Source organism: Staurois parvus, unplaced genomic scaffold (genome assembly GCF_062004578.1).
Source record: "Staurois parvus isolate SC_StPar_1 unplaced genomic scaffold, SC_StPar_1.0 ptg000750l, whole genome shotgun sequence".
Lineage (NCBI taxonomy): Eukaryota > Metazoa > Chordata > Amphibia > Anura > Ranidae > Staurois > Staurois parvus.
Window position 1 is genome coordinate 3,732,852 of NW_028318546.1, and position 24,709 is coordinate 3,757,560.

At 42.6% G+C, this 24,709-nt stretch overlaps 1 protein-coding gene across 4 annotated transcripts in view; it reads left to right on the forward strand.

Moving 5' to 3' along the window:
• LOC149445028 (fibroblast growth factor 12) overlaps window positions 1-24,709 on the forward strand; it is a 705,992-nt gene that overhangs the window by 668,243 nt on the left and 13,040 nt on the right. For all 4 annotated transcript variants that reach the window (XM_089654318.1, XM_089654317.1, XM_089654316.1 and 1 more), the window contains one exon: window positions 2,830-3,028. In XM_089654318.1, the coding sequence (XP_089510444.1) occupies window positions 2,830-3,028 (199 nt within the window). The remainder of the gene's footprint in view (window positions 1-2,829; window positions 3,029-24,709) is intronic.

The window sequence follows — 24,709 nt, forward strand, 5'->3', positions numbered from 1 at the left end:
AGAAAGAGTATTCAAGCCTTTCCTGTGCTACTCTTCAGTGCCTTGGTGTTTGTCCATGTGCCTCTGACCTGTGAACCGTGTTCTTGCATCCTGATCCCTCACCTGCCTGCTTGTTCCTGCTCTCCTGCTCTAACCTCTCCCTGTCCTGGCTTGCTCCCTGCTCTCTTCGACCTGACCTTCCGTGTATGACCCTGGCTCTGATACTGACTACTCCTTTAGTCTCACCCTGCTATCTGTATATAGTTAGCTTGGTTATCTGGTTTTTGATCATTCTCACCCATTAGGCTTCACTGGTTTAGGTTTTGGGGTTTTGATTATCTTGGTGTATGTGTGTTATGTTGTTGTTTTACTGGCATTATCCTTTAATAACAAACACTTTTATATCATATTAATGCCTAGTGTTCTCTGTGTAGGTCCACACATTTCTGTTCACACCTGTTTCACAGGATACCAACACTTGGTATTCCTGACCTGTAGGCTGGTCCTCCAACTGCATGGTATAACATAGTTAGGCTCCTTTCAAACCATATGGAATTTGCTGAAATATAGTCTCTTCTGGAGTAGACTAAATTGAGTCGGAGCACTGCTTAAAGCTTGTAGGAGGAGTTTTCATTCTCCTCTGACTGTCCTATGAGGCTGCATAATCTCTGACCTTCTGTCTGGCCAGTGCTGATTGGTCCTGTGCTGATCATGTGCATCCTTCTAAATAAGAAAAAAAAACTCCATATCAATACACACTAAACTGAGCATGTGCAGAGTGAGTCCTAGAGGTGTGTACTATCAGCAGATGGTTTAGGGGCAGTAGAGGAAGGGGAGGTTCAGAGAAGACAGAATCAAACAGCCTTTTTATACAAGGCAAGTGATTAACCCCTTAGGTTCCACAGCGAGTATAACAAGCATGCTTTACAGCACCTACAGACTGATTTTACTGTTGTGGGTTTAGTAACACTTTAGGTAAACACGCACTGCAAAAAAATCTGAAGCGGATATAAGGATCCTTGTGGGCACAGAGAAGGTCTCAACTATTGAAGACACTGATGAGAATTAGCCTATATAAAGCAGGGTCCTAGGATCTAGGTTACAGAAATTGCACCTAGAGGTAGTGGTGAAGCATGACCTGAGGTTAGCTGTTGCAGTGGGAATGTCCTCTGTGTTTTGGGTATTAGGCACAGACTGAAAAGTTCTTGCTGATCATAAACCAATCCTGATAGCTGCTGTGTAGAGACTAGCTCAGTCAGTAAAACTGAGATCTTAATTGAAGCACCTCATTAAAATATACAGTAAATGGTGTACCGGTTATCTTGTTTAAACAAAACATAAAACAAAAAATTAAGAATAAAAAGGCTAGCAAACAAATAGTGTTTTTCTCAGTAAAGCTGAGGAAGGACCCTTTCACACGGGCAGACCGATGGGGTCCTTCTGTTCATTTTTCAGGTGGACCAGATTGGACCATGTATTGATCTCTATGGACTGGCAGATGTAAACAGATGTGTCCAATTAAACGTACCTGCATCTGATCCTATCCACTAAAAACAGATGAATGGGTATCCGTTCCTCATCCGTCTGGCACATCAGATTGGATGGCAGTCAGATATAAAACGCCACATAGAGAACAACGGGCAGTGTCTGCACAAGCGGAGCAGACACAGACCTGTATCATCCGCTTGCTTAACAGGGATCAGTGAGCAGATCCCCTGCTTAGCAGGCGGATCAGCTTGGTGGAGTCCGCCAGGGTGAAAGGGCCCGAAGATGTGTCAGACCTCCTAGGACATTAGCAAAAAACTGAGGAATGGCATTATGTAAAAATGTAGAGAAGTCAATAAATTGATTGTTGACTGCTGACTGCATTCATATATCTAACAGATATTTTTTAACAAGTAAGTTTACATTTACAAAATTCAGGCTATAGTTATCTGCATTTTGTTCTGTGTTTTTGTGTTTCATTAGTTAATTTTCTCTTTATGACTATTCCTACTTACACAGATTTTGTTGATGGCCGTGGGTTAAATTGAGCCTTTAAACACAGATTGAGGGCAGAGAGGCTGGAGCCACATTAGCATCAGTGAGTGGCTGTAGGTCAGCCATCTCTGTGAGCAGTGAATGAGCCCTGGGGAAGCCCAGTCTGGAACTGAAGGGACACTGCATAGGTTATATGGAAATCTGTAAGGCTCTGCTGATGCCCTTCCTAACATGTCTTTCACGGTACAAAGCATGCTGTGGTGCACTGGGCTAATGGGATAAGCAGGTGTTCTACAGCATGTGGGGACTACAAGTCCCAGCAAGCCTTTGGATTGCAGGATAGCCAAAGCATAGCAGGGTATCATGCACAGTATGCCATCATCCTTATGCCACATTTATTGAAATCTGAATCTGAAAATGATGTATGAGAAGTGTGCTGTGAGAGAAAATATTGCTGCTAGCAAACAGTCAACTTCCAGCTGTCAGTGCTGCACCATTGTCTGAAAATAAAACAAGAATTCTGCTTGTTTGCTATGGGCAACAAAGCATGTTCCTCTTATCATACTTGTCATACAATCTATTTTATATCTATTTATGTAGATTTTTTCAAATCCAGTATAATTTTAGGAGCTGAGGCACCAAAAGAAAAGAGGTGAGGAGGGAGCAGAGATAAGGGTGTCCTGGGGGTGGGTGGGGGGTTAGGAGCATCGGGGTTTGAAGGTATGAGTACCTGCACCTACAAAAAAGCCCTGCTGTCATGTCTTCATCACAGCTTTTTTGGTTTTTGGTTGTAATTAAGAAAGAAAATTTGCAAAGAATATCTGTTTAGTGAGTATGCTCATTTTCCTCCTTTTTCTTTTTCAATAATAGGATATTTTTACACCAGAATGCAAATTTAAGGAGTCTGTGTTTGAGAACTACTATGTCATCTATTCCTCGACACTCTATAGACAACAGGAATCTGGCCGTCAGTGGTTCTTGGGACTCAGTAAAGAGGGTCAGATCATGAAAGGCAACCGAGTGAAAAAGACCAAACCATCATCACATTTTGTACCAAAACCTATAGAAGGTAAGAATTTGTTATCTTACAGTACATTAATATAAATTATATTATTTTATTCTTTTAAAATGGATATACAGTGTAACTAAAAATTTTCAATTGATAAAATAAAGACAAACTGGTTAGCAAGATATGGGTAGTAAAAGTTACATGCCCGTGGCCTGGCTCAAGCTAAGAGTAAGAAATACTTACTCCATTTCCCCTATTTTCATGATATGTTAAATATTTTGTCTATACTGAAAGGATTTAAAAGCCAGAAGAAGGGAGCCCAGGTTCACATTTTGCATTAGGGCCCTCTGTAGTTGAGCTATGCTCTTAGCCACCATCAAACATATCCTTCATGAGAAATGTTGTTGCAAAGTTGTCTCCTTCATAGTATTCGAAATAACATAATAGGAGGCTAGGAGTTATGGCATTGAGCTGTATGTGACCATTTGGAGCCCAACAGGGCATTGTGATACATATGGGCTTGCCAGTAACATTTCAAGAATGAGAGCACAAGATCTGTGCCATTGTCAGGGCTGTCTACACTCTACTGAATATGTGTATCTGATAAGATAATAGAATCTTCACAAAAACAAATGATTAAAAATGGAATAAAAAGAAACCTATGCACATGTAACATGGAGCCAATAAAGAACATACTGAGTTATATGTTGTGCCTGTTCAGTTATGATTAATGTGCTGTTTTTTTTAGGCAATGAAATTGTTTTAATACCCCTGACAACCCGCCGAGCCTAAGTATAAGCACACATGACATCTCAAATCTTTACCAAATGGTTGCAGTTCTTTGCCATAAATTGTTCCCCTTATAGCTGTTGTTAAATGGATAGATTTAGCTTTTCAGTCCAGGGTGCTTTATGTGTGTCTAGATGGGGGTAATGGGCTTGTAATGAACACTGACATAGGAATGAAATCTTTGTGAACCTTTAAAGCTTTCATTACCTGTAGAAAGTCATGTTGTTTGACATAAGTCATAGTGATAGCCAGCATTTAGTTATTCATACAGTCTATGACAGATTGCCTTTCATTCTGCCTGTTACAGTGTTGCTGTTTGTAATTCCCAGGACAGCCATTTGAGAGTATAAAACGGGTGACTAACTTGTCACGTGCTGTTTCTTTCTTTTCTATCACACATTTTATTGTACAGATGTTATTATGTTTCTACTGCTACAGAGATGACGATTTTAATAACCAATTTATGTATGTCATTTAAGATATACTGTATATTATAGCTCTTTTTTTCACTATAGACAGGAATGAATGTGTATGCATTTTATAAACCACAGCAATTAATCAGAAATGATCTTTCACATATCTGATATAAAGTGGTTGTAAACCTCATACTGAATACTAAGTGTCATTTCTGTTGGCTGCTTTATTCCTCTGCTATCAGCATGAGTCACTTCTGACAAGTTTTCCTGACACCAAGAGCTAAAAATGGTGACATGGGAGAAGTCTCCAGCTGATTGACAGTCTCTACTCTGTTCCTGTGAGCTGTGTGAAAAGGGGGGGGGATATTTCTTCCCTCCAGTCAGCTCTCAGTGCTCTCTTCACTTAGCTCTGCATTGTTTCATCTCCCTGTCCCCTTTTTCTGAACTTTCAGACAAGCTTTATTAATTCAGCACTTTGAATGTATGTATAGAAGAGAACACTGCAGATTAACAGGTACAACTTATGTAGGAGGATTTATTTTCATCTCTGTGTATCAGCTGATACCAGTCACTTCCCTGGGCATATATAAGGGTTTACAACTACTTTAAATAAACTGAAATCTGTTTTGTTGCTCTTGGTTATGTATTCCTTATATTCTCCTTATTTCAATGAGCTTATGCTGTAAATTGTATGGTGGCCTTTCCCAATGCCAGTATTTACATGTAATTATTATAGGACCCTTAAAAGAGAAGTATGGGAATGTTCAATAAATCAAAAAGTCATACTCACCTAGGTGGATGCAAAGTTGGCAGCCACCCTCTCTCTGTTCAGCCCCTCCAGCGTTCACTGTGGACAGAGTGGGAGCGGCTGGTGCAGGCTCTCAGCGGCTCACTAAGCAGCTGAGCTAGCTACTGGTCCAAGTATCTGAGTGGATCCCGAGACTAAAGTCAGGATCTCTCCAGAGTCTGGACCAGTTTATTGACATCATTGGACAGCAGACTGGCTGAAAATGGGTCACGGGAGGGCAGAATGAAGTGCTTTGACCCTACCTCTCCTTTAAATATTAATGTGATCTTTTACTTTGCCCATGTAAAAAGCCACTTTCATCACTCCCATGCCACCTGTTTGGCCACCAAGAGCAAAGTGAGCATGTGATTCACTTCACTTCTCCCATGTTACAGTGCTAGATGCTTAGTGATTGGCCCAGCTCTGTCAAATAGGGGCAGATAAGAAGTCCATAGCTCTGTGTGAATGCAGTTCTGAGACAAGTCAGTTTGGAGGTCACACAGGACTTTCCCCTACCCTGGCAGAAAAACAGAGAGGAGCTAGAGTGAAGAAATGGGATAGGCTGCTAGAGAGCTAAATGGGCAAAAAAGGTCACTTAAAGGGAAACCTGTGCTTAATACAATATGCACACAACCATTGCTGAGCTCTTTCTGAAATTGCTAGCTTCTTGGCTTGCATGCTGAGCCTCTGATGTCAAAACATTCTCAATCTATGACACAAAACAAGCATTCAGTCAAGACACTCAGAAAACCTTTTATCCATGCTTGTTCCTGGTCAGTGAGTGAGTCACTCAAAGTATTGAAGCCAGAATATTAGCATTAGAGCCAGAGAACTGGCATTCTTTTTTTTTAACCATTTGCCCTCCTGAGGTTTTACCTCCCTTCCTGACCAGACCATGTTTTTGCGTTACAGCACTGCGTTATTTTAACTGACAATTGCGCGGTCATGCAACGCTGCACCCAAATGAAATTTATGTCCTTTTTTTCCCACAAATTGAGCTCTCTTTTGGTGGAATTTGATCGTCTGTGCGATTTTTATTTTTTGCACTATGAAAAAAAAAAGACCAACAATTTTAAGAAAAAAACAATATTTTTTACTTTTTGCTATTAAACATGTCCAGTAAAAAAAATTAAAAACATCAAATTTTGTCATAAATTTACACCAAAATGTAAAAAAATCCCAATACCTGTAAATTAATTGGTTTACGTGAAAGTTTTAGCGTTTACAAATGGCGGTATATATACTGCTTCTTTTTTTTTACATTTGTATTTTTACTAGGGGGGAACTGACAATCCCAGTGACACCAATACAGTGATCAGTGCTAAAAAAAAAAGCACTGACACTGTACCAATGGCACTGGGCAGGAAGGGGTTAACATGACGGGTGATCAAAGGGTTAACTGTGTGCTGGGAGTGTTTTACTAGGGGGCAGTGCCAGTGTGCTTCACTGTAATCACACTGCTTTGGTGCCTTTGCTGTGCACAGCCATCCAAAGGAGTGTGCCCGAGCTGACAGGGAGGAGAACTGTTAGTAAACAAAACAGTTCTCCTCCCCATTGGAGATCCTTGGAAATCACTGGGCGCCGGCGAGTAATCACCGTCTGGGATCCAGTGATTGACAGCCACTGCCGCAAACAGCGGCGGTCAGGAAGCAGTTAAAGAAGTTTTTTATTTTGGTAAAGGGTACACAAGAACATAGAAAATATTATATCCAATTATGAAATGATAACTATACAGCTGAATGATTGCTCACGGTAAGAGTGAATAGTGACAAATGCAGCAGAGGGTTTAAACAAAGTCATGTAGGAACCAGCATTCTTGGAAGAAGGGACCAGCAATGGCAGTCCATGTATTTCTCTCATCGCTGGTTTCTTTTGGGGAAGTCTGGAATACATGGCCTGCTGTGGGAAACAGTAAGAATGGAATGGGTATGCACAGCCAGGTTAGTAGTCACAGAGTTTGTTGCACAAACTTGAAGTGACTGATGGGGTTTTGGGGTCTTTCCTTCTTGACACTTCTCAGTACCAGTCAACACTACTCACTGTAAGTTACTGGAGCCTAAAGTTTTTTTTTTTTTAACAAACGTTATACTTACCTGTAATGGTTTTCCCTTCCGGTGCTCCTTGCCCTTCCCCCCTGCCAAGTGGCTCCAATAATAAGCCTTTTTCTATGGGCGCACTCAAGCAGGCTCGTTCACGAGCTGTGCTCCTGTGAATGGACATTGTCCATTCACACACAGAGTGTGGCTCGGCATTCCCCCACTTTCTCCTCATTACTTCCCTGGCTGTTATTGAAAGCAGCAGGACAGCAGCCTAGCTTCCAAGAAGGATGACTGGTGGTAAAAACCCAGGAAAAGTGCTTTTGAGCATGTCCAGCAGTTTTTCTTATTACACCTCTTGGAAAATAAGACAGCATCAAAAGGCATTATCTTCTACTTGCCTACTGGCTAGTTTTCATGACTGTGCACTATACCTGCTTTAATATTACATTTTCCTTTGGCCATGTAAAGCACAGTAAAAGGGATAATTAATGCTGCCCCCCCCCCCCAACACAATATACTTACTTTCACACTTCCATGCCACACCACTCCTCTCTGCTGCATTACTGAATTTTTGGGGTTTACATAGGCCTTTGGACCCCTTCCAATTTGATAGCACTAGACTAATCACAAGGCACTGGGGCTTATCACATGATGGGAGTAAATCATGGTCTTTAGAGTACTTCTAGAAAATTAACAGAGCAATGTGTGCTGTTGGACCTGGGGATAGGAAAGTGACCATATTCCTTCGATGTACATGCCCATTTTCATTTGACCTGCTTGTGTAAAGAAAATAGTGATGTCAATTTAAGCTCTGTCTGCACTGTACAGTATTGTCAACATATTAATTTAGGCTGACTTCTTCTGCACTCTCCCTCTTGTTTCCAGCAATGGGCAATGTTGGTGGTTGAATCTCTATCCATCTTCATCAAATTTTTACTATGATGATGGTTATGTCTTTAAGGTAACACTAGGTAAAAAGACGAAAACTTAAAATAGTCTATGGTCTGAAAATACAGTATATAGAATTCTTCTCAGCCCTGAAGTAGGAGATAACAGCTTGGCCAGGTCATTTACTGTCCTTTGCCAGCACTCTCTGCATTCTAGCAGTGTTAAAATGCTTGTAAAGTTTTTTTTGTTAAAATAAGAAACATGATATACCTACCTGCCCTGTGCAATGGTATTGCACAGAGCAGCCCTGAGCCTCCTCTTCTAGGGTCCTCCACTGGAGCTCTTGCTGCCTCCTCTTCTCAGAAATCGTAATACAATCACATTTAATTGTGGATGTTGCATTTTGGTGACCTGCAAACGTTGTCCATAGTTCTCATTTTTATTAGTATATTATTTTTTTTTGGCTTAGCTGATAATTTTTTATCCTCAGCCTCACAATCTTTTTGAATAATACTGCCAAGGTTGGGAAGTATTTGAAAATATGGGTCTCGGATTGTTAACCTTTATGGCTACCATATATCCTGTTTAAGATCATATTCCATTTCCTTTTGAAGTACTTGATTTTAAACACCGAAATATGCACAATTAGATGTCTTCTCCTCCATATGATTGTGATCATGTTAGAGTAAATCTATATAATCTGAAACATTCAGGTCCACTATCAAAAAGCTCAGATTACCTGCTTCTTTTCAGTTGTAAAAAGATATATCTGCTTTTTTCTGACCAGGACAGAAGACACAGTCCCACATTATTTATCATCACTAACTTAGATTGCATGTGGAAGCTGATCTCTGCTTCAACTCCAAAAGCACACGTGGCATAGTACAATGGCTAGGTTGGTTAGTTATTAGTGTGTCTGTATTCTACCATGCCTGCCTCAATAGGGGGAGCAAACATCTTTAAGTTGAGGGTAGAAGAGGTACTAAGTCTATCTTCATAGTACTGCTTTTATATTAGTGTTGTCCCTCTGGGTAGCTCTTACTCTTTGGCAGTACACTCCTCAAAATGATCTCAGGATGGCTGAAAGAGTCCTACCTCTACTACTCCCACTATTTTTTAACAAGGATGGGTGATCCAAACCTTAAGTACATTACCAAGAAATTGTATTTGCAGTCACCTTTGGACAAGTTAGGCTCACTAGGTTGAAGAGATCTACCATTCCTACATTAATCTTGATGTGTTGGAGTCAGTATGCCATTTGATTTTATGTATAATTTCCATTAAATGTTACAATCCACAAACATCCACTGACAGTCATTAACTCAGCAGTTCTGCTACGAAGCACTCATGGCCCAACTAGTGGTTTAAAGAAAATTGTAAAAAGGCTGTAAAGTTTGCTTTGTTTTCCCCCTCTTTCTCTACAACTTACCACTGTGCATGACTGATGGACATGCAGAATATCAAGGCTATACCCTTATACCATAAAACCACCACCACCCTTCAACCCTCCCCACCTAAATAAACATGCAACTCTTTTGGTGTAAAGCAGCCGTTTATTTAACATAACTCTAACATAACACTTCTTACAGTACACTCAAATAATAACTGACAGTAATAATCCAAACCGGGTCAAAGGTCTTCGAAGGCACCGTTACTCACATCCACAACTCGGCTCTATCTGACACCCAATGAAAAGGCCTCCAGCCGCTACTACACCGCTTCGGGGACAATACTACAGTTACATAGTCCTAGATTCAGCCTATGAACTCCCACATTACCAACGTGACCTTATAATTGGGAAGGAACACCCATACCTACGATGGCTCAGCCCATAATCCACCAAATTGTCACTCCAGCACCGCCTTCAAAGACCCATCGACCCCTGCCACAGCATATGAGTGTGAACCCTTACACTCGTGTAGCCCGCCAAACCTGTAACGCCCGCTGTAGGCCATCCCGGAGGCCCAATAACCACAAGTCAATGCCGACAGCATTGAGATACACGCCATCCGCACGCAAATACCGCCAGGACTCCAACTCACGATGACAGACTGCTAGGACACCATTCCACACAAAAAACCGTGCCACCTCCCTATTCACCTTTTTCTGAGCCTTGTTCAAGCCAACAAAGCCTGACCACCCCCCTATCAAAAACCCAATTGCCAAACATCCGCCCGCTTAGCCCCCCAAAAGACATAAGAATGGCCCAGGATCCACACCAAACAGACATCAGAACCAGCAAAGAAAAACAAAGAAGGGAGGGAGGAGATAGAACACCCTCCACAACGGCCCCACAACACAAAACAAAACACAAGAATGGACACTGACAGGTACCTTGTAGACAAAACCAACACCACCAAAAGATCACCCACCCTTCACAAGAGCTGAGGACGCACGTATAACCGGAACCTAGATGAATCCCAACGCCCAATACGTTGAGCGTCGTGATCACCCAAACCCAACCGGGCGGCCTCCGTAACCGTCCCAATGCGAAAAGAATGGGACGAGTAGTGCTCCGCACCCAATCCGGCAGATTGCAAACACCTTTTAAACACCGCCCCAAATTGGAAATGAGACAGTGCCATCCCATTCGCATGCATAAAGAAAACCCCAGGAAGATCGTGTCTCAACTCGAGAAATTCCCACATTGGAATCTCGGACAGCTCAACCCAGGTGCCCCGACCCAAGCGATCCGTTTTCGACCTGCACATAAAAATACACAACCCACCACCCCGCAAGACCACCTCATCCACTGCCAAACCATCCTCACCCCACTTGTTCCGACTAACCAACTCCCCAACTCGAAAAGCACCAAAAAATGCTAGCACAAATGCCGCCCGGAACAAAGTCGCCTCATACAACGAGGAACCCACTGGCCCACCACCGCATGGAGAACCTCAAAAGAAACTGGCTGCCTAGAATCGTGAATTGAACAGCCTTTGCGGTACCACCGCATAGCCTGTCGAACAAGTAAATCTTTGGTAACATCACAGCGCCCCGCCAATTTCAAGAGGAAAGCCAGCCCCGCCAGCTTCTGGGACATAAAAGATGCCGAAACACCAGTTTCAAAATTCCTATCGATGAAATAAAGCAGTAGGCACCGGGCATCATCCACCCCGAACCCACCCCCCTACCTCACTTACCAGCTCCAGCCATTCCCGCCAAACCTTTTCATAGAAGGCCCAACTGAACACACAAACCGATGTTTGAATCACGGCCACAGAAGAGGCAAGGCGAGGCTCAAACAAATGATCTGGGCAAGAGATTTTGCGCTGCTCTGCGTCCGGCACCAGCCGACGGAATCTGTCCCACTGAAAACGAGACAGCGCATCAGTAACCAAGTTATCCACACCCGGAACATGAACAGCTGAAACAAAACAATTAAGACGAAAAAACAGTCCAGAACCAAATGCTGAAGCAAACGAACCACCGGCCTAGAGGAGACCGAAACACTGTTAATGGCATGGACCACACTCAAATTGTCACAACGAAAACGAATCCGTTTATTCCGAAAAACGGCACCCCACAAAGAAATAGCCAAAACGATCGGGAAAAGCTCCAATAAGGTCAGTTTGCGCAACAAACCCGCCTCCCTCCATTGCAACGGCCAAGGACCCGCGCACCACTGAACCTGAAAATATGGCCCCAAAACCGGTAGAGCGCGCCGTATCCGTAAATAGTTCCAGATCAAAATTAGACATGGCCCCATCCAACCAAAGTGATCTGCCATTGTAAGAAATGAGAAACGTCTTCCACACCCCCAAGTCATCCCGTAGCCCACTATTCACCAGCCGTGGCAGCCGCCAAGTGCCTGGAAAATATACGCCCCATGGGCATGATGCGGCAAGCAAAATTCAGCTTACCTAATAACGACTGTAAATCACGAAGTCGAATTTTTCTGCACTGACCCACCGCAGTCACCAACCCCCGGAGCTCCTCCAATTTATCCAAAGGCAAACGACATTCCATGGCCTCCATATCAAAAACCATGCCCAAAAAACACAATTCTGTGTGCGGACCCACCGTCTTATCCGGAGCCAAGGGAACGCCAAAATACTCAAACACGTGCTCCACTGTGCTCAGTAGCAATGCACAGATGGAACTTCCCGGGGGCCAGTGCACAAGAAATCATCCAAATAATGGATGACAGAGCGAGCCCAGAAACATCCCTAACCGCCCATTCCAGAAAAGAACTAAATGTCCCAAATAGGGAACAAGAAATGCCGCAGCCCATAGGCAAACAATGATCGACAAAAATGCGCCTGTCCCATTTGCACCCAGCAGAAGGAGACAACTAAGATGAACCGGCAAGAGGCAAAACACAGCCTCAATATCAGTTTTTGCTAACAAGGAACCCTGACCATACCATCACACCCACGAGACCGCTGCATCGAAAGAAGTGTACGAAACAGTACACACAACCGGGTCAATAGTGTCATTGACCGAACCCCCCCCCCCACCCCCCTGCGGATGTGACAGGTGAGGATGAGTCTAAATTTATTGGGCTCTTTTTTAGGAACAACACCCAACGGCAAAATTACCAGATCAGGCATTGGCGGGTCAACAAACAGGCCAGCCATGCGACCCTCTTTGTCAAGTTTAGCAAGGACAACGTCCGGATGCAGCCACGACGATCTTAAATTATCCGCTGCAGGAGGAACAACTGCCAATGCACATGGGATCAAAAAACCCTCTGCAAAACCCCGCCACAACAGGCAAGCCAAAGCCTGATCTGGGTACCACTTTAAAAACGGCAACATCCTTCCTACTCTCACCGGCATCATCCCTTTTTCCAGCGTCACCACCTCTCCCCCTTCTCTGTTTAAAACACCGAAACAATGGATGGGACCCCTCATAACCCGAGCACTCGTGACGGAATCAGCATCCAGATCCAAACTTGCACGATCCCTTGTTGAATTGCCAGCAGTATCCTTTTCTAAGTGCGGCCGGTTGTGCAACAGAGGCTGCACCTCCGCCCCCCCCCCCCCCAGAAAAGGATGAGCTGTGGTCCACACGGGCGTCTTCAGCTTCATCCACAACCCAATATCCTTGTGGTCCCACCGCAAAGACGGCTGAACCACCATACGTTGACGAAACTGCTTGTCATAACGCAACCACATGATGCCCCAGTAAACCCTCTGCGCTTCGCTGATAGCATCTAAGTAACAAAAGAGGGGCGAACAATGTTCCAGCAACCTCTCTCCAATAACGCTCGCCAGAATGGCAAATACCTGAAGCCAATTAGAGAAAGTGCAGGGGATCAAACAATACCGCCGTTTTTCCTCCTCCTCCCTCTTACTCTCGTCTGGCCGAACTTTGTCCGAGATGAATTTCTCCAACTGCAAGAAAGAAAATATCTCCACATATTCAACCTTCCAAATGCGCTCCTTCACCTCCGGCTTTAGATGAGCCCCCAAGGGCCCCTCAAAGCACACATAAACTTTGCATTTGGCCGCATCCGCCAAACGCACCCCATCAAACCCCGGCACCCCCTTTTCCCCACTGTCGGCCCCAGGACCATCAACAGCCGCATCCCCCCTTGGCCTCAGAGGCAGCGCTGGAAGAACCACCCACCGCCGACCTAACAGCAGAAGAGGCTCCAGAAAACTGTGGCACAGTTACTGGAACCACCCGCAGGGGCACCCCCACAGCAGCGTCTCTACCTCCCATGGAGACAACACTGCCCCCAGATGCCGCAGCCTGAACCGCCGACCATGCGGCCAAAGATGGCGCTGAAGCCCGGGCCACCACCCCCGCCTCACAACGCGCCAGTACATCCCTAAAACCGCCAGCAGCATACCAACAACCCCATCAGTGCCCAAGGAACCCCCCCAGCAACAACGCATCAACCCCAGTAACCCCAGACCAGCTCGCCGCCTCCAACCCCGAAGTGCTACTCCCCAAGTCCTCTTCTCCCGGGGGGGGGGGGTGTGGTCCTTGCAGCCTGTCTGACAGCCTCTCACGCAGCCACCCTGAGCCATTTGCTTTCGTCACTGCCTGCAATTGGGATAGCATCCCATCTAAGTCACTCATGGCCTAGGTTTTCTGTGCAGGTATCAGAGAAGGATGAGAAACCACCCCTGTGCTGACACAAGCTCCGACTGACCTCCGACAATACCCATCCCACCTCCTAATCCTGGCAAGACCACCCCTCAAGGTGGCGTACTCCAATCAGTTGAGTAACCACCCCCTTACCTCCTGCATATACTCCCACCCAAATACACACTCCGCCTGGTCTGCACGCCCCACTCATGCTGGCCCTCCCTTTTAGCTTTGCTCAGTCCAGGCCCTGACTTTATATTTAACATTATGACATCTGTGCAGGAAGGTACTGGTCACATTATAAAACATATTAGGTTCTTTTATGTTGAAAACATACATTTTAATACACCCTCTGACATGAGCAAACCAGTGTGAGAGATAACAAGAACATATGCAGGCTGTGTAAATCCTTTTTAATTTTGTGTTTCTGAATGTTATTTGGCTTTCATTTATATGGAAAGATGTAGTAGTATGTTTTTCCTCTAGTTGGGATGAGGAAAGGTAATTTTAACAGACTGGTATGAAGCATGCTGTATATGATACTGGTTGTAAAAAGAAAGGTAAAAGATGTGTGACTTATGTATAGCATCATGCATGGTCACATCCTCATAGACAGTGCAGAAATACCAGAATGCCTGCTCAATATTCAGTGTAATTGCTTTTTTTTTTTTTTAAAGCTCCCTGGTATCTAACAGCATGTAATGCAAAGAAGCAAATGTATTCATTGAATTTACCCTTACAACAGCACATGTCCTGCACTGCCGTCCTGTTTTTATGTGAAAGCAAGATAGTAGGGAAACCTTACCTCCTTTGTTACAGTGTAATTATTCATCCTGGGTGCAATAAATTCTCTTGTATAAACCATTACACTTTCTCATGTCTGCCCTATCTTTCCTGTGCAGTAAGTCCTTACTTTTTACTTATTAACTTTTCTGTGATGTACGGATATGTGAGCAAGTCTCCTGGGGCTCTGTATGAGACTCTGTTCTCTTGTTGGATCTGTCTTTTGGGGTAAAGCGCTTTTAACTTAACATTTGAACATTGTATTTTACCTCTCAGTCATGCAGGGAAACATACTTTTGATTCACAGCTCACAAAATATGCTGTGCCCTGCACTGAGCGGTGGTGTCAGCCATGGTCCTCCCTAAATGCATACTGGCTTCACCATAGTAATAAGTATAGAAAGAGCTAAGACACAGTGATGCTCAGTAAAAAAGAGAGGATTTTTGCTATTCTGCCGAGCAGTTTGTGAAACCATGTGAATGGGATCTGGTAATCTTCTGTCTGCAAGTATTTCCATCAGGTAAATTTTTCCAATTTTTGTAAATAACTTGGATAGAACTGATTTTAGCTGGATTTATACCACTTGAATTATACATGATACTTTATATTTTGACAGCACAAAATATTTTAAGACACAACATTTAAAGTATAGATTGGGGGATACTTAAATCTCTTTCCAGCATTTTATGTGTCTGTGTCCTTTTGAGGGGATTTTCATAATTTTCTGTACCAAGAAAATAACAGGAAATTAAATAAAATACCCTCTTAGAAATCCGCTATTGCAATAAATATCACAAGTGAAAGATTTGCCCACTGTTCCTGTTCCAGCAGCAACTGTAACATTTTGGATCTCCCATCACTCTTTGTCACAATGACAATGTCTGATACAACAGTTGCTAGGACAAACGGAGACGGTGAATCTTCAGTGCAGAGGCATAGACAAAAAAAACACTTTTACCCCCTTCCTGTCCAGGTCAATTTTCAACTTTCAACACTGGCACACTTTGAATGACAATTGCGCGGTCATGCAACACTGTACCAATATGAATTGTTTTAGCATTTTTTTGAGACAGATAAAACTTTATTTTGGTGGTATTTATTCACCACTGGGATTTTTACTTTTTTTTCTACAGTGAGGAACAGAAGTATTTGAACACCCTGTGATTTTGCAAGTTCTCCCACTTAGAAATCATGGAGGGGTCTGAAATTACATTGTAGGTGCATTCCTGCTCTGAGAGACAGGAAATTTTGCAAATAAATAATATTTTTTCATAAATCTTGGCCAAAATGTATTCAGCTATCTTTTTAGTAAAACAAAAATAACCCAAATTAGTTTATAACCAAAAATTTAAATTTTTCAAAAATAGTTTTTACATTTTTATTTTACTTTTTATATTATTATTTGTTTTTTTTTTTAACATACTGTCACTGTTATCATAGTGACACTGTACTAGTGGGGGGTGATGAACATTTTTTTTTCTTTTTTTACACTGGTTGCTTTTACACCCATAAAGCCTGTAGAAGCAATCATTTCTCCTTCTCTCTGACTGCATTCCTGCAGCCATTGAGAAATACTGTGAGAGCTGTGATTGGTCACAGCTTGTCACATGGTACAAGGCTGTCGTGAATAGCCTTGTACCATGTGACCTCTGTGATCATTCACAGATTTCACTAGTAGTAAGCAATGATGTCAGGAAGTGACATCTTGCTTACTACTATTCATGTGATCACTGATTGGCCAATCAGTGATTACATGATCGGGACCTCACACAGAAGTCCTGTACAGCGATCGGTGTTCCGCTGTGTCCTGTAAATGGAATTTACAGACAAGTCAAATTCCTGTACAATGAATGCATGGCAGTTCATCAGCAGTACCTTGGTGGGCCCCTGGCCTGTGTGCTGCATAAAATTAAAAGTTTTGCAGAGCCATAAATTACCTTGTGACTCTTACATTGTTCCCCTAGTTCTGGGTCATTCACTGTAGTGGAGACAAGCCAGTAAACAAATGAAACTGTCTACTCAGAAGATAATATATCACCAAATAAAGTGTCTACTTTATGGTCAGACACATTCTTTCCACTATTGAATATTTCTTCTCTGTAGAGGTTTGCTGCTGGATGGTGTTTATCATTAATTACCTAGGGCAAGACTGCTCCCAGGTTAACATCAGAGGCATCTGTTTGTATAAGAAATTCTTGACTGAAGGTAGGGTGGCTAACACTGGTCCGTTACACAATACTGCCTTCAGCTCTTGGGAAACTTTCATTGCCTATTCCTTTTATTTTACAATGGTGGACCTAGTCCTTTTGATGAGATCAGTAAATGGAGATTAGTATAATAATAGAATAGTAGCAAAGTTAGGCACACACCTCCCCTGAAACCTAGAAAGGATAGTACCCAACAATTCCTAGAGAGGCTCTAACCTGTTTTTTTTTCCCTGGCTGGGATTAGTTATAATTGCTTTTATCTTGTCCATAGAAATATGGAAATGTTTTATGACCCCCTGCCTAATGCTGTAGCCCAAATACTAGGCTTTTCCCAGGCCTATTGCACATTTTTTTTTATATTTGCTGTTAACCCAGCCTTATGGATGACATCCAGGCTGTCTTCTTTAGGTTTTGATCTCAGTCTAGACTGAAAATTAAAACACTTAGTTATGCCAAAAAATATGCTTTGTGGGGCTTAAGACTGTGGTCCACCATTTTTTTGGAATGGCAAAAGGGAGGACCTCATGCTGATACAGCCTATTTGGTGTCGCAAAAGCTGAAATGGCTTTTTTGTCAGACTCAGATAACCAGTAAGGTTTTTACTCAATGTGAGGCTCTGCTACAATGCCAGGATATTCTGAAAACACCCTCAGGTTGTTGCATTAACTCTCTTACCTCCTGAATATGAGTAGAAGACAGAGACTCTGAGAATCTAACCTCCTTTATTCCTTTTACTAAGGGTATTTTAGGGATGCTGTCTCCTGAGAGAGTCTCCTGATTTTCTTAGATATCTTTTATATTGATATGGTATATTTGGAGGGGCTTTCTCTTTAAGGTGATGCCTGCAAGAATCAAGTTGTAAGGAGGACATGCTCGAATGGTAGTGGTAGCAGTAAATCATGCATGGAACAGGGACACCCAGGAACAATCTTGGCAGGTTTGCCCTTCAGTTTTATTAAGCAATACAGCAGCCAAATGGTCGGTTCTGACTAGCGTCCATTTCTCTCATCCCAGAAGCCAAACACAGTGAAATGCAGGAGGGTTTATACAGCAAGTCCTAAGCATCAATCAAACAAATGAAACAAATCATCTGCTCATCTGAGCCACTAACTAAATGTATGTCAGTCCCTGACTAATAGGGTGCCTCCTAATAGATTCACTAAAACAGGCAGGCAGCAGAAAGAGAGCACTGAGCATCAGTCAGCTTACATAAAGGTCTGTGGACAGCTGAGACTAATTAATGGGAACTAGATAACCAGTAGGATGTGGACCTAGGAATTGAGCCTTTATCCCACCCAATGCTTCAGGACCCAGACCAGAATTTATTAAGATATGAGAAACAATTTGTTTTCTCCATATCAGGCACAAACCCTGGAGTCCCTCGCCATGTGCAGGTGACACATATACACTGTCTGCAATACTGCTAGCCAGTACCTCACTTTATATAAATTTCCACAACTATGTATTAATTTGATAGTTTAAATTATCATCTGTTTTTTAGATCATGTATTGGTACAACATTTAATGTTTTCATTAGGAATTAGGCAAAAGCAAACAAGCAAGTATGTTGGTTTGACAGCCTTACTTACAAGGTTTTTAAAAACACAAAAGAATTTAATAGGAAACCATAAGCAGAGCTATCCACTGTGTTCAGTGGGAAGTTGAGCTCAGTTTGATACAGCAACCACGTAATTTGGAGCACTTAAAACTATGTGTTTGAAAAAACAAAATCTATAAATAGGACAATTAAGGCAGCATGGTGTCCTCTTTCTTAAAGAAGTAAGGTAATTGCTGAAAGAGAGAGTGAAACAAATGGTCCATTTGAATATACTGAAAATTAATGTTAATTATGCAAATGTTCCACAAGGAAGGTGAGCTGTTGCATATCATATTTTTTGAAATGGTAAGAAAAAGGTCATGGTGATGCCCAGTAGTAACCCAGGAACCAAAAGCGTAGTTGTGTTTGTTCCTTTCAGGAGGTATTTGGGATGGGTTCAAACTGAGTGTATTAATACTGATATACCCCCTCATCACCAAATTACAGTAGGGTTATGAAGAAGAATAGTTAGTGATTGCATTAGTACTGCTGGGCTACACAATAGTAGATGGTACTGCAGGGATGTAAAGCAGGGAGTGACAAGACTTTGAAGTTCATAGATAAGATACTGACAGTTAAAAAAAACTATGCCTAACACTGGCCTATATTTTGTTATGTTTCATGTTCTTGCATGGTACAATAGAACTATATGGGGCAGCGCTGTGGCCAAATAGTTAGCACTTCCGCCTGGCAGCACCAGGGTCTTTGGTTCGAATCCCATCCACTGCACCTCCTGCCTGGAGTTTGCATGTTCTCCCTCTGCCTGCGTGGGTTTCCTCTGGGTACTCCAGCCTTCTCTCACACTCCAAAGACATGCTGGTAGGTTAATTGGATCCTGTCTAAATTGGCCCTAGTATGTGTATGTATGAATGTAAGATAGAGACCTTAGATTGTACACCCCTTGAGGGTTAGGGACTGATGTGAATGTACAATATACATGTAAAGCACAGCATAAATTGACAGCACTATATAAGTACCTGAAATAAATAAACTATAGGCAAAACTGTTTTTTTTTGTCATTTTGGATAGAGTAAGGGAGGGTTATAACACCTTTCAGTTTATTGTTATCATCTGTGTCCCATTGAGGGGATTTTCCTTCACTTCCGGTCCCATAGCCAAGACAGGAGGGAGAATGTCTCCGCAAATTAAGGGAATTCCATATATATATATATGTATATATATATATACTTTTTTCCCAGAAAAATATACTATAAGTGACAGTTTAAGACCATGTAATAAAAAAATCAAATCATAATACATAGAGAACCTAGTACACAGTAAAGAAAAAATACTCCTTTTGTAACATATTACTTCATTAACCCCTTGGCGCCGGCGCCTCCTGGCCCTTTATGGGTTTCGGGAGGCGGGGCGGGGTTTAGGGTCATGTGACCGCTGTGACACGCCGTCACAGCGGTTACATGATCGGGAAAGGTACCGATCGAAAGAGGGGATTGGGAACTTTCTGTGAATAACGGACATATGAGCTGGGAGCATGCAGGGCGCGCGCTCTCAGCACATATGGTTTTTTATAATAGAACGCAAATGTGCAGCCACTCGGTGTCTAGGCCCAGATGCCGGGAAGCCGCACATTTGTGTTCAGCCGGCGCCAAGAGGTTAAAGTAGTAGTAAACTCCTGAATTTGATTTTATATATAGGAAAGCTTTTAATAATGCTTACCTGTAGGTTAAACAAATATCTCCTAAACATGCCCCATTTAAGAGACATTTGCTTGGTTGGCAGCCAGTGACATCATCAGCGCATTTGCTCTGAAGGAACAGCATTCCCGTGTTTTTTCTCCAGAGCTCTGTACTGTGGCTGTGACTCCCATGCGAACCTGCAGGAGTGACATCACTGCGGCTCGGCCATTCAAGCAGCCACAGCCCGCGAACCTGGAAGGAGGAGGAGTTTGAAGATAGAAGTCTCTGCAGTGGTGACAGTGTGCCGCTGGAGGGCTTCATTTCAAGGTAAATGTTTCAGAATGTTCTAGTATGTGATGCATACTAGAACATTATGCATTTACCTTGCAGAGAGAAAGTTAAAAAAATTTTTATTTGTCTACTACCACTTTAAGGCCTCATGCACACAGGACATTTTGAAAACACTTTTCCTCCTTAGCAGAAATAATGCCTGATGATTGTATAAGTGTCTAACGCTTTTACAAGCTTTTAGATGCGTTTACAGACGTCAAGTACTTGGGCGTTAATTCATTTTACTGACCAGAATAATAATTTATTCTGGCCAATAAAATGAATTCTGAAGCACTAAATGCACCTAACATTAACATGCGTTTAGACATGTTTACACTTCTTTACAAGCGTCAAGCGTTTTTTCTGTCAAAATGCTGCTGCTCCTGGACAAACTGGCAGTGAATTTTTTATCCTGCCTCTAAACTCTCCTGCCACTAAACATCTATGTATGCATGGACACATAGGCTAACATGGAGGGGCATTTGTAAGCAGAAAAAAATGCCTGATGCTCCCAAAAACTTCCTGTTTGCATGAGGCCTAAGAATTCCAAAAAAACTTCAGCTATACAGCCTAAACTGGAGGGAGCAAGTAATTTACACATGTCAGAGCCTTCTGCGTGACTGGCTATTTTTAGTTTGCATTTTTACCTTTCGTGCAATATTGTATTAATATTCTCATTCTACAGGATTTATATAGTGCCAACAGTTTATGCAGAGCTTTATTGTACTGTATGTATTATATTAGATATGATATACCTATTCAAACCAAATGTTTATTTACATTTTGGATAAAATTGAGAATCGTTTACATTTATGTCAGGTTTCTATTTCTGTCTGTAACCCAAATTGGGAGAAATTCCTTTATTTCATACCCATAGAAAAAAACTGGGAGAGCAGTTGTCTGGGGGACAGGAAAGCAAAAAGAACAATAAAAACATTGTCAGAAATTCTAACTCCTCCCCACTCCACTGAAAAAACATTTTTTTTGCATGTGCCTAGGCTGGAGTTCACTAGCCCACACGATAAAATGTAGTATTCAGTATGTGGCTAGTGTCTGTATAATAGAGTTTCAAGTAACTTTATTCATGTTTCCACAGAGCACTGTGGTGTGATTTATTTTATTTATTTCAGGTACTTTTATAGTGCCATCAATTTACACAGCACTTTACATATATGTATTGTACATTCACATCAGTCCCTAACCCTCAAGGGGTGTACAATCTAAGGTCCCTAACTCACATTCATACATACACATACTAGGGCCAATTTAGACAGGATCCAATTAACCTTCCAGCATGTCTTTGGAGTGTGGGAGGAAACCAGAGTACCCAGAGGAAACCCACACAGACACAGGGAGAACATGCAAACTCTAGGCAGGTGGTGCCGTAGCTGGGATTCAAACCAACAACCCTAGTACTGCCAGGTGGAAGTGCTAACCATTTAGCCATGACAAACTATGCCATCTAGTGTGCTTCAGAAAAATTCAGCTTCTCTGTGAGCAGGCACATAGAACATAATTGTTTTCTCTGTGCCCTAGCATTGATCTGCATTTTTCTTGTGCACAAAAATGTAGGTTATTGCATATAGCGTAAACATAATATAAAAGTTACATATACACTATAGTGCCAAAAGTATTGGGACACCCCTCAAAATCATTGGATTCAGTGTTCCAGTCACCTCCATGGCCATAGGTGTACATAATCAAGCACCTAGGAATGCAGACTTTTTCTACAAACATCTGTGAAAGAATGGATCGATCTCAGGAGCTCAATGAATTCAAGCGTGGTACCATGATGAGTTGCCACCTGTGCAATATGTCCATCCGTGAAATTTCCTTGCTACTAAATATTCCACAGTCAACTGTTAGTGGTATTATAACAAAGTGGAAGCAACTGGGAACAACAGCAACTCAGCCACGAAGTGGTAGGTCATGTAAAATGACAGGTCATGCTGAAGTGCACAGTCTGCAGAGGCAACAGCTAAAGACCTCCATACTTCATGTGGCCTTCACATTAGCACAACAGTGCGTGGAGAGCTTCATCATATGGGTTTCCATGGCCAAGTAGCTGCATCCAAGCCTTACATAACCAAGTGCAATGCAAAGCGTTGGATGCATTGGTGTAAAGCATGCTGCCACTGAACTCCAGAGCAGTGGAGAGGTGTTCTCTGGAGTGATGAATCACGCTTCTCTATCTGACAATCCAATGGACCTGTCTGGGTTTGACGGTTGCCAGGAGAAAGGTACTTGCCTGACTGCATTGTGCCAAGTGTAAAGTTTGGTGGAGGGGGGATTATGGTGTGGGGTTGCTTTTCAGGTGTTGGGCTTGGCCCCTTAGTTCCAGTGAAGGAAACTCTATGTGTCAGCATACCAAGACATTTTGGACAATTTCATGCTTCCAACTTTGTGGGAACAGTTTGGTGATGGCCCATTCCTGTTCCAACATGACTGCGCACCAGTGAAAAAAAGAAAGGTCCATAAAGACTTGGATGAGCGAGTTTGAGGTGGAGGAACTTGACTCCTGACCTCAACCCGATAGAACATCTTTGGGATGAATTAGTGCAGAGACTGGGAGCCAGACCTTCTTGTCCGACATCAGTGCCTGACCTCACAAATGTGCTTCTGGAAGACACACTCCTAAACTTTGTGGACAGCCTTCCCAGAAGAGTTGAAGCTGTTATAGCTGCAAAGGGTGGGCCAACTCAATATTGAACCCTACGGACTAAAACTGGGATGCCATTGAAGTTCATGTGCGTGTAAAAGCAGGCATCCCAATACTTTTGGCAATATAGTGTATGTATATTTGGATAGATTACAGTCTTACGCTACCTGGGTAGGGACCCACAGTGATGCCATTATATTTTTAGATTGTTGATTCTCTGTGGCTTCTCTGTGGCTTCTGGTGCCCTTCTTTGATTTCCCACCATGGAGGCACTTAACTATTTCAGATTGTTCCCCTCCAGTTTGTGCCTTGATAGTAGCAATGTCTCCAAGATAAAAGATTTTGCACAGTAAGAACTATATTACTCCTGCTATGGATTCTGTGGATTTGCCTCCAATGATTGTTGAGATGCCTCTGCTGGCTTATTGTGATGATGCATTGTAAGGGCTCCTTCACACCAGTGGTCATGCATTAAGGTCCATTGTTACTACACATTGGTGTGAAGAAATAGCCTTTAAGGCACCTCTGCACAACTTAGCCAAATGGAGCTGCTGTGAATGAGCTGTAAATGTTTTCAAAAGCTGTTATCACTTTCACTTACATTGCTCTTATTTGTTAAATAACATAACTGAGATAAATCAGAATTTTATTCTATCTGCCAACATTTATCCCTTTACCCCTTGATGCCGACCATATGCAAATATGCGGCCTCTCGGCAGCTGGGCCTTGACGCCGATCTCCCCTTGTGATCGGGACCTTTTCCATTCATGTGACCGCCATGACAGCACATCACGGCGGTCACATAACCGTAAAACCTCGCCCCGCCTCCCAGCGTCTGAAACCCCTTAAAGGGCTGGGAGGCGTTAGATGTTTTGTTCCTCAGATGGATTGATCTGGTTGTTGAATCAACCTTTAAACTGATTTAAGTCTTCTAATACAGTGAGCCGTTCTCATTTTTTCATTTTGGAGCATTTTCAGATTCTTCTCTAGTAGCCGACATCTACAGGGAACCGACTCCTGTCATTGGTGGGGGTGTGGAAATAGGAGCCTGCAAAAGAGTATATAGCACTGACCAAAAGTTTTGAGCATGGCACAAATATTCATTTTCACAAAGTCTGCTGCTTCAGTGTTTTTGGATCTTTTTGTCAGATGTTACTATGGTATACTGGAGTGTAATTACATGCATTTCGCCTACCTATGTAATTCTCCCTGCATGCTGTCAATCAACTTCTTGGCCATATCTTGACTGATGGCAGCCCATTCTTGCATAAACAATGCTTGGAGTTTCTCTGAATTTTTTTTTTTTTTTTGTTCACCCACCTCAATGGGATTGAAATGTTACTAAACCCACAACAGTAAAATCAGTCTGTATATGCAAAAAAGCAGGGGTAGGCAACCTGCGGCTCTCCAGCTGTTGCAGGACTACAAGTTCCATCATGCCTCTGCCAGTCATAGCTGTAACTGTCAGCTTTGTGATGTTGCAATGTCTCATGGGAAATGTAGTTCCACAACAGCTAGAGAGACGCAGGTTGCCCACCCCTGCAATAAAGCATGCTTGTTATACTCA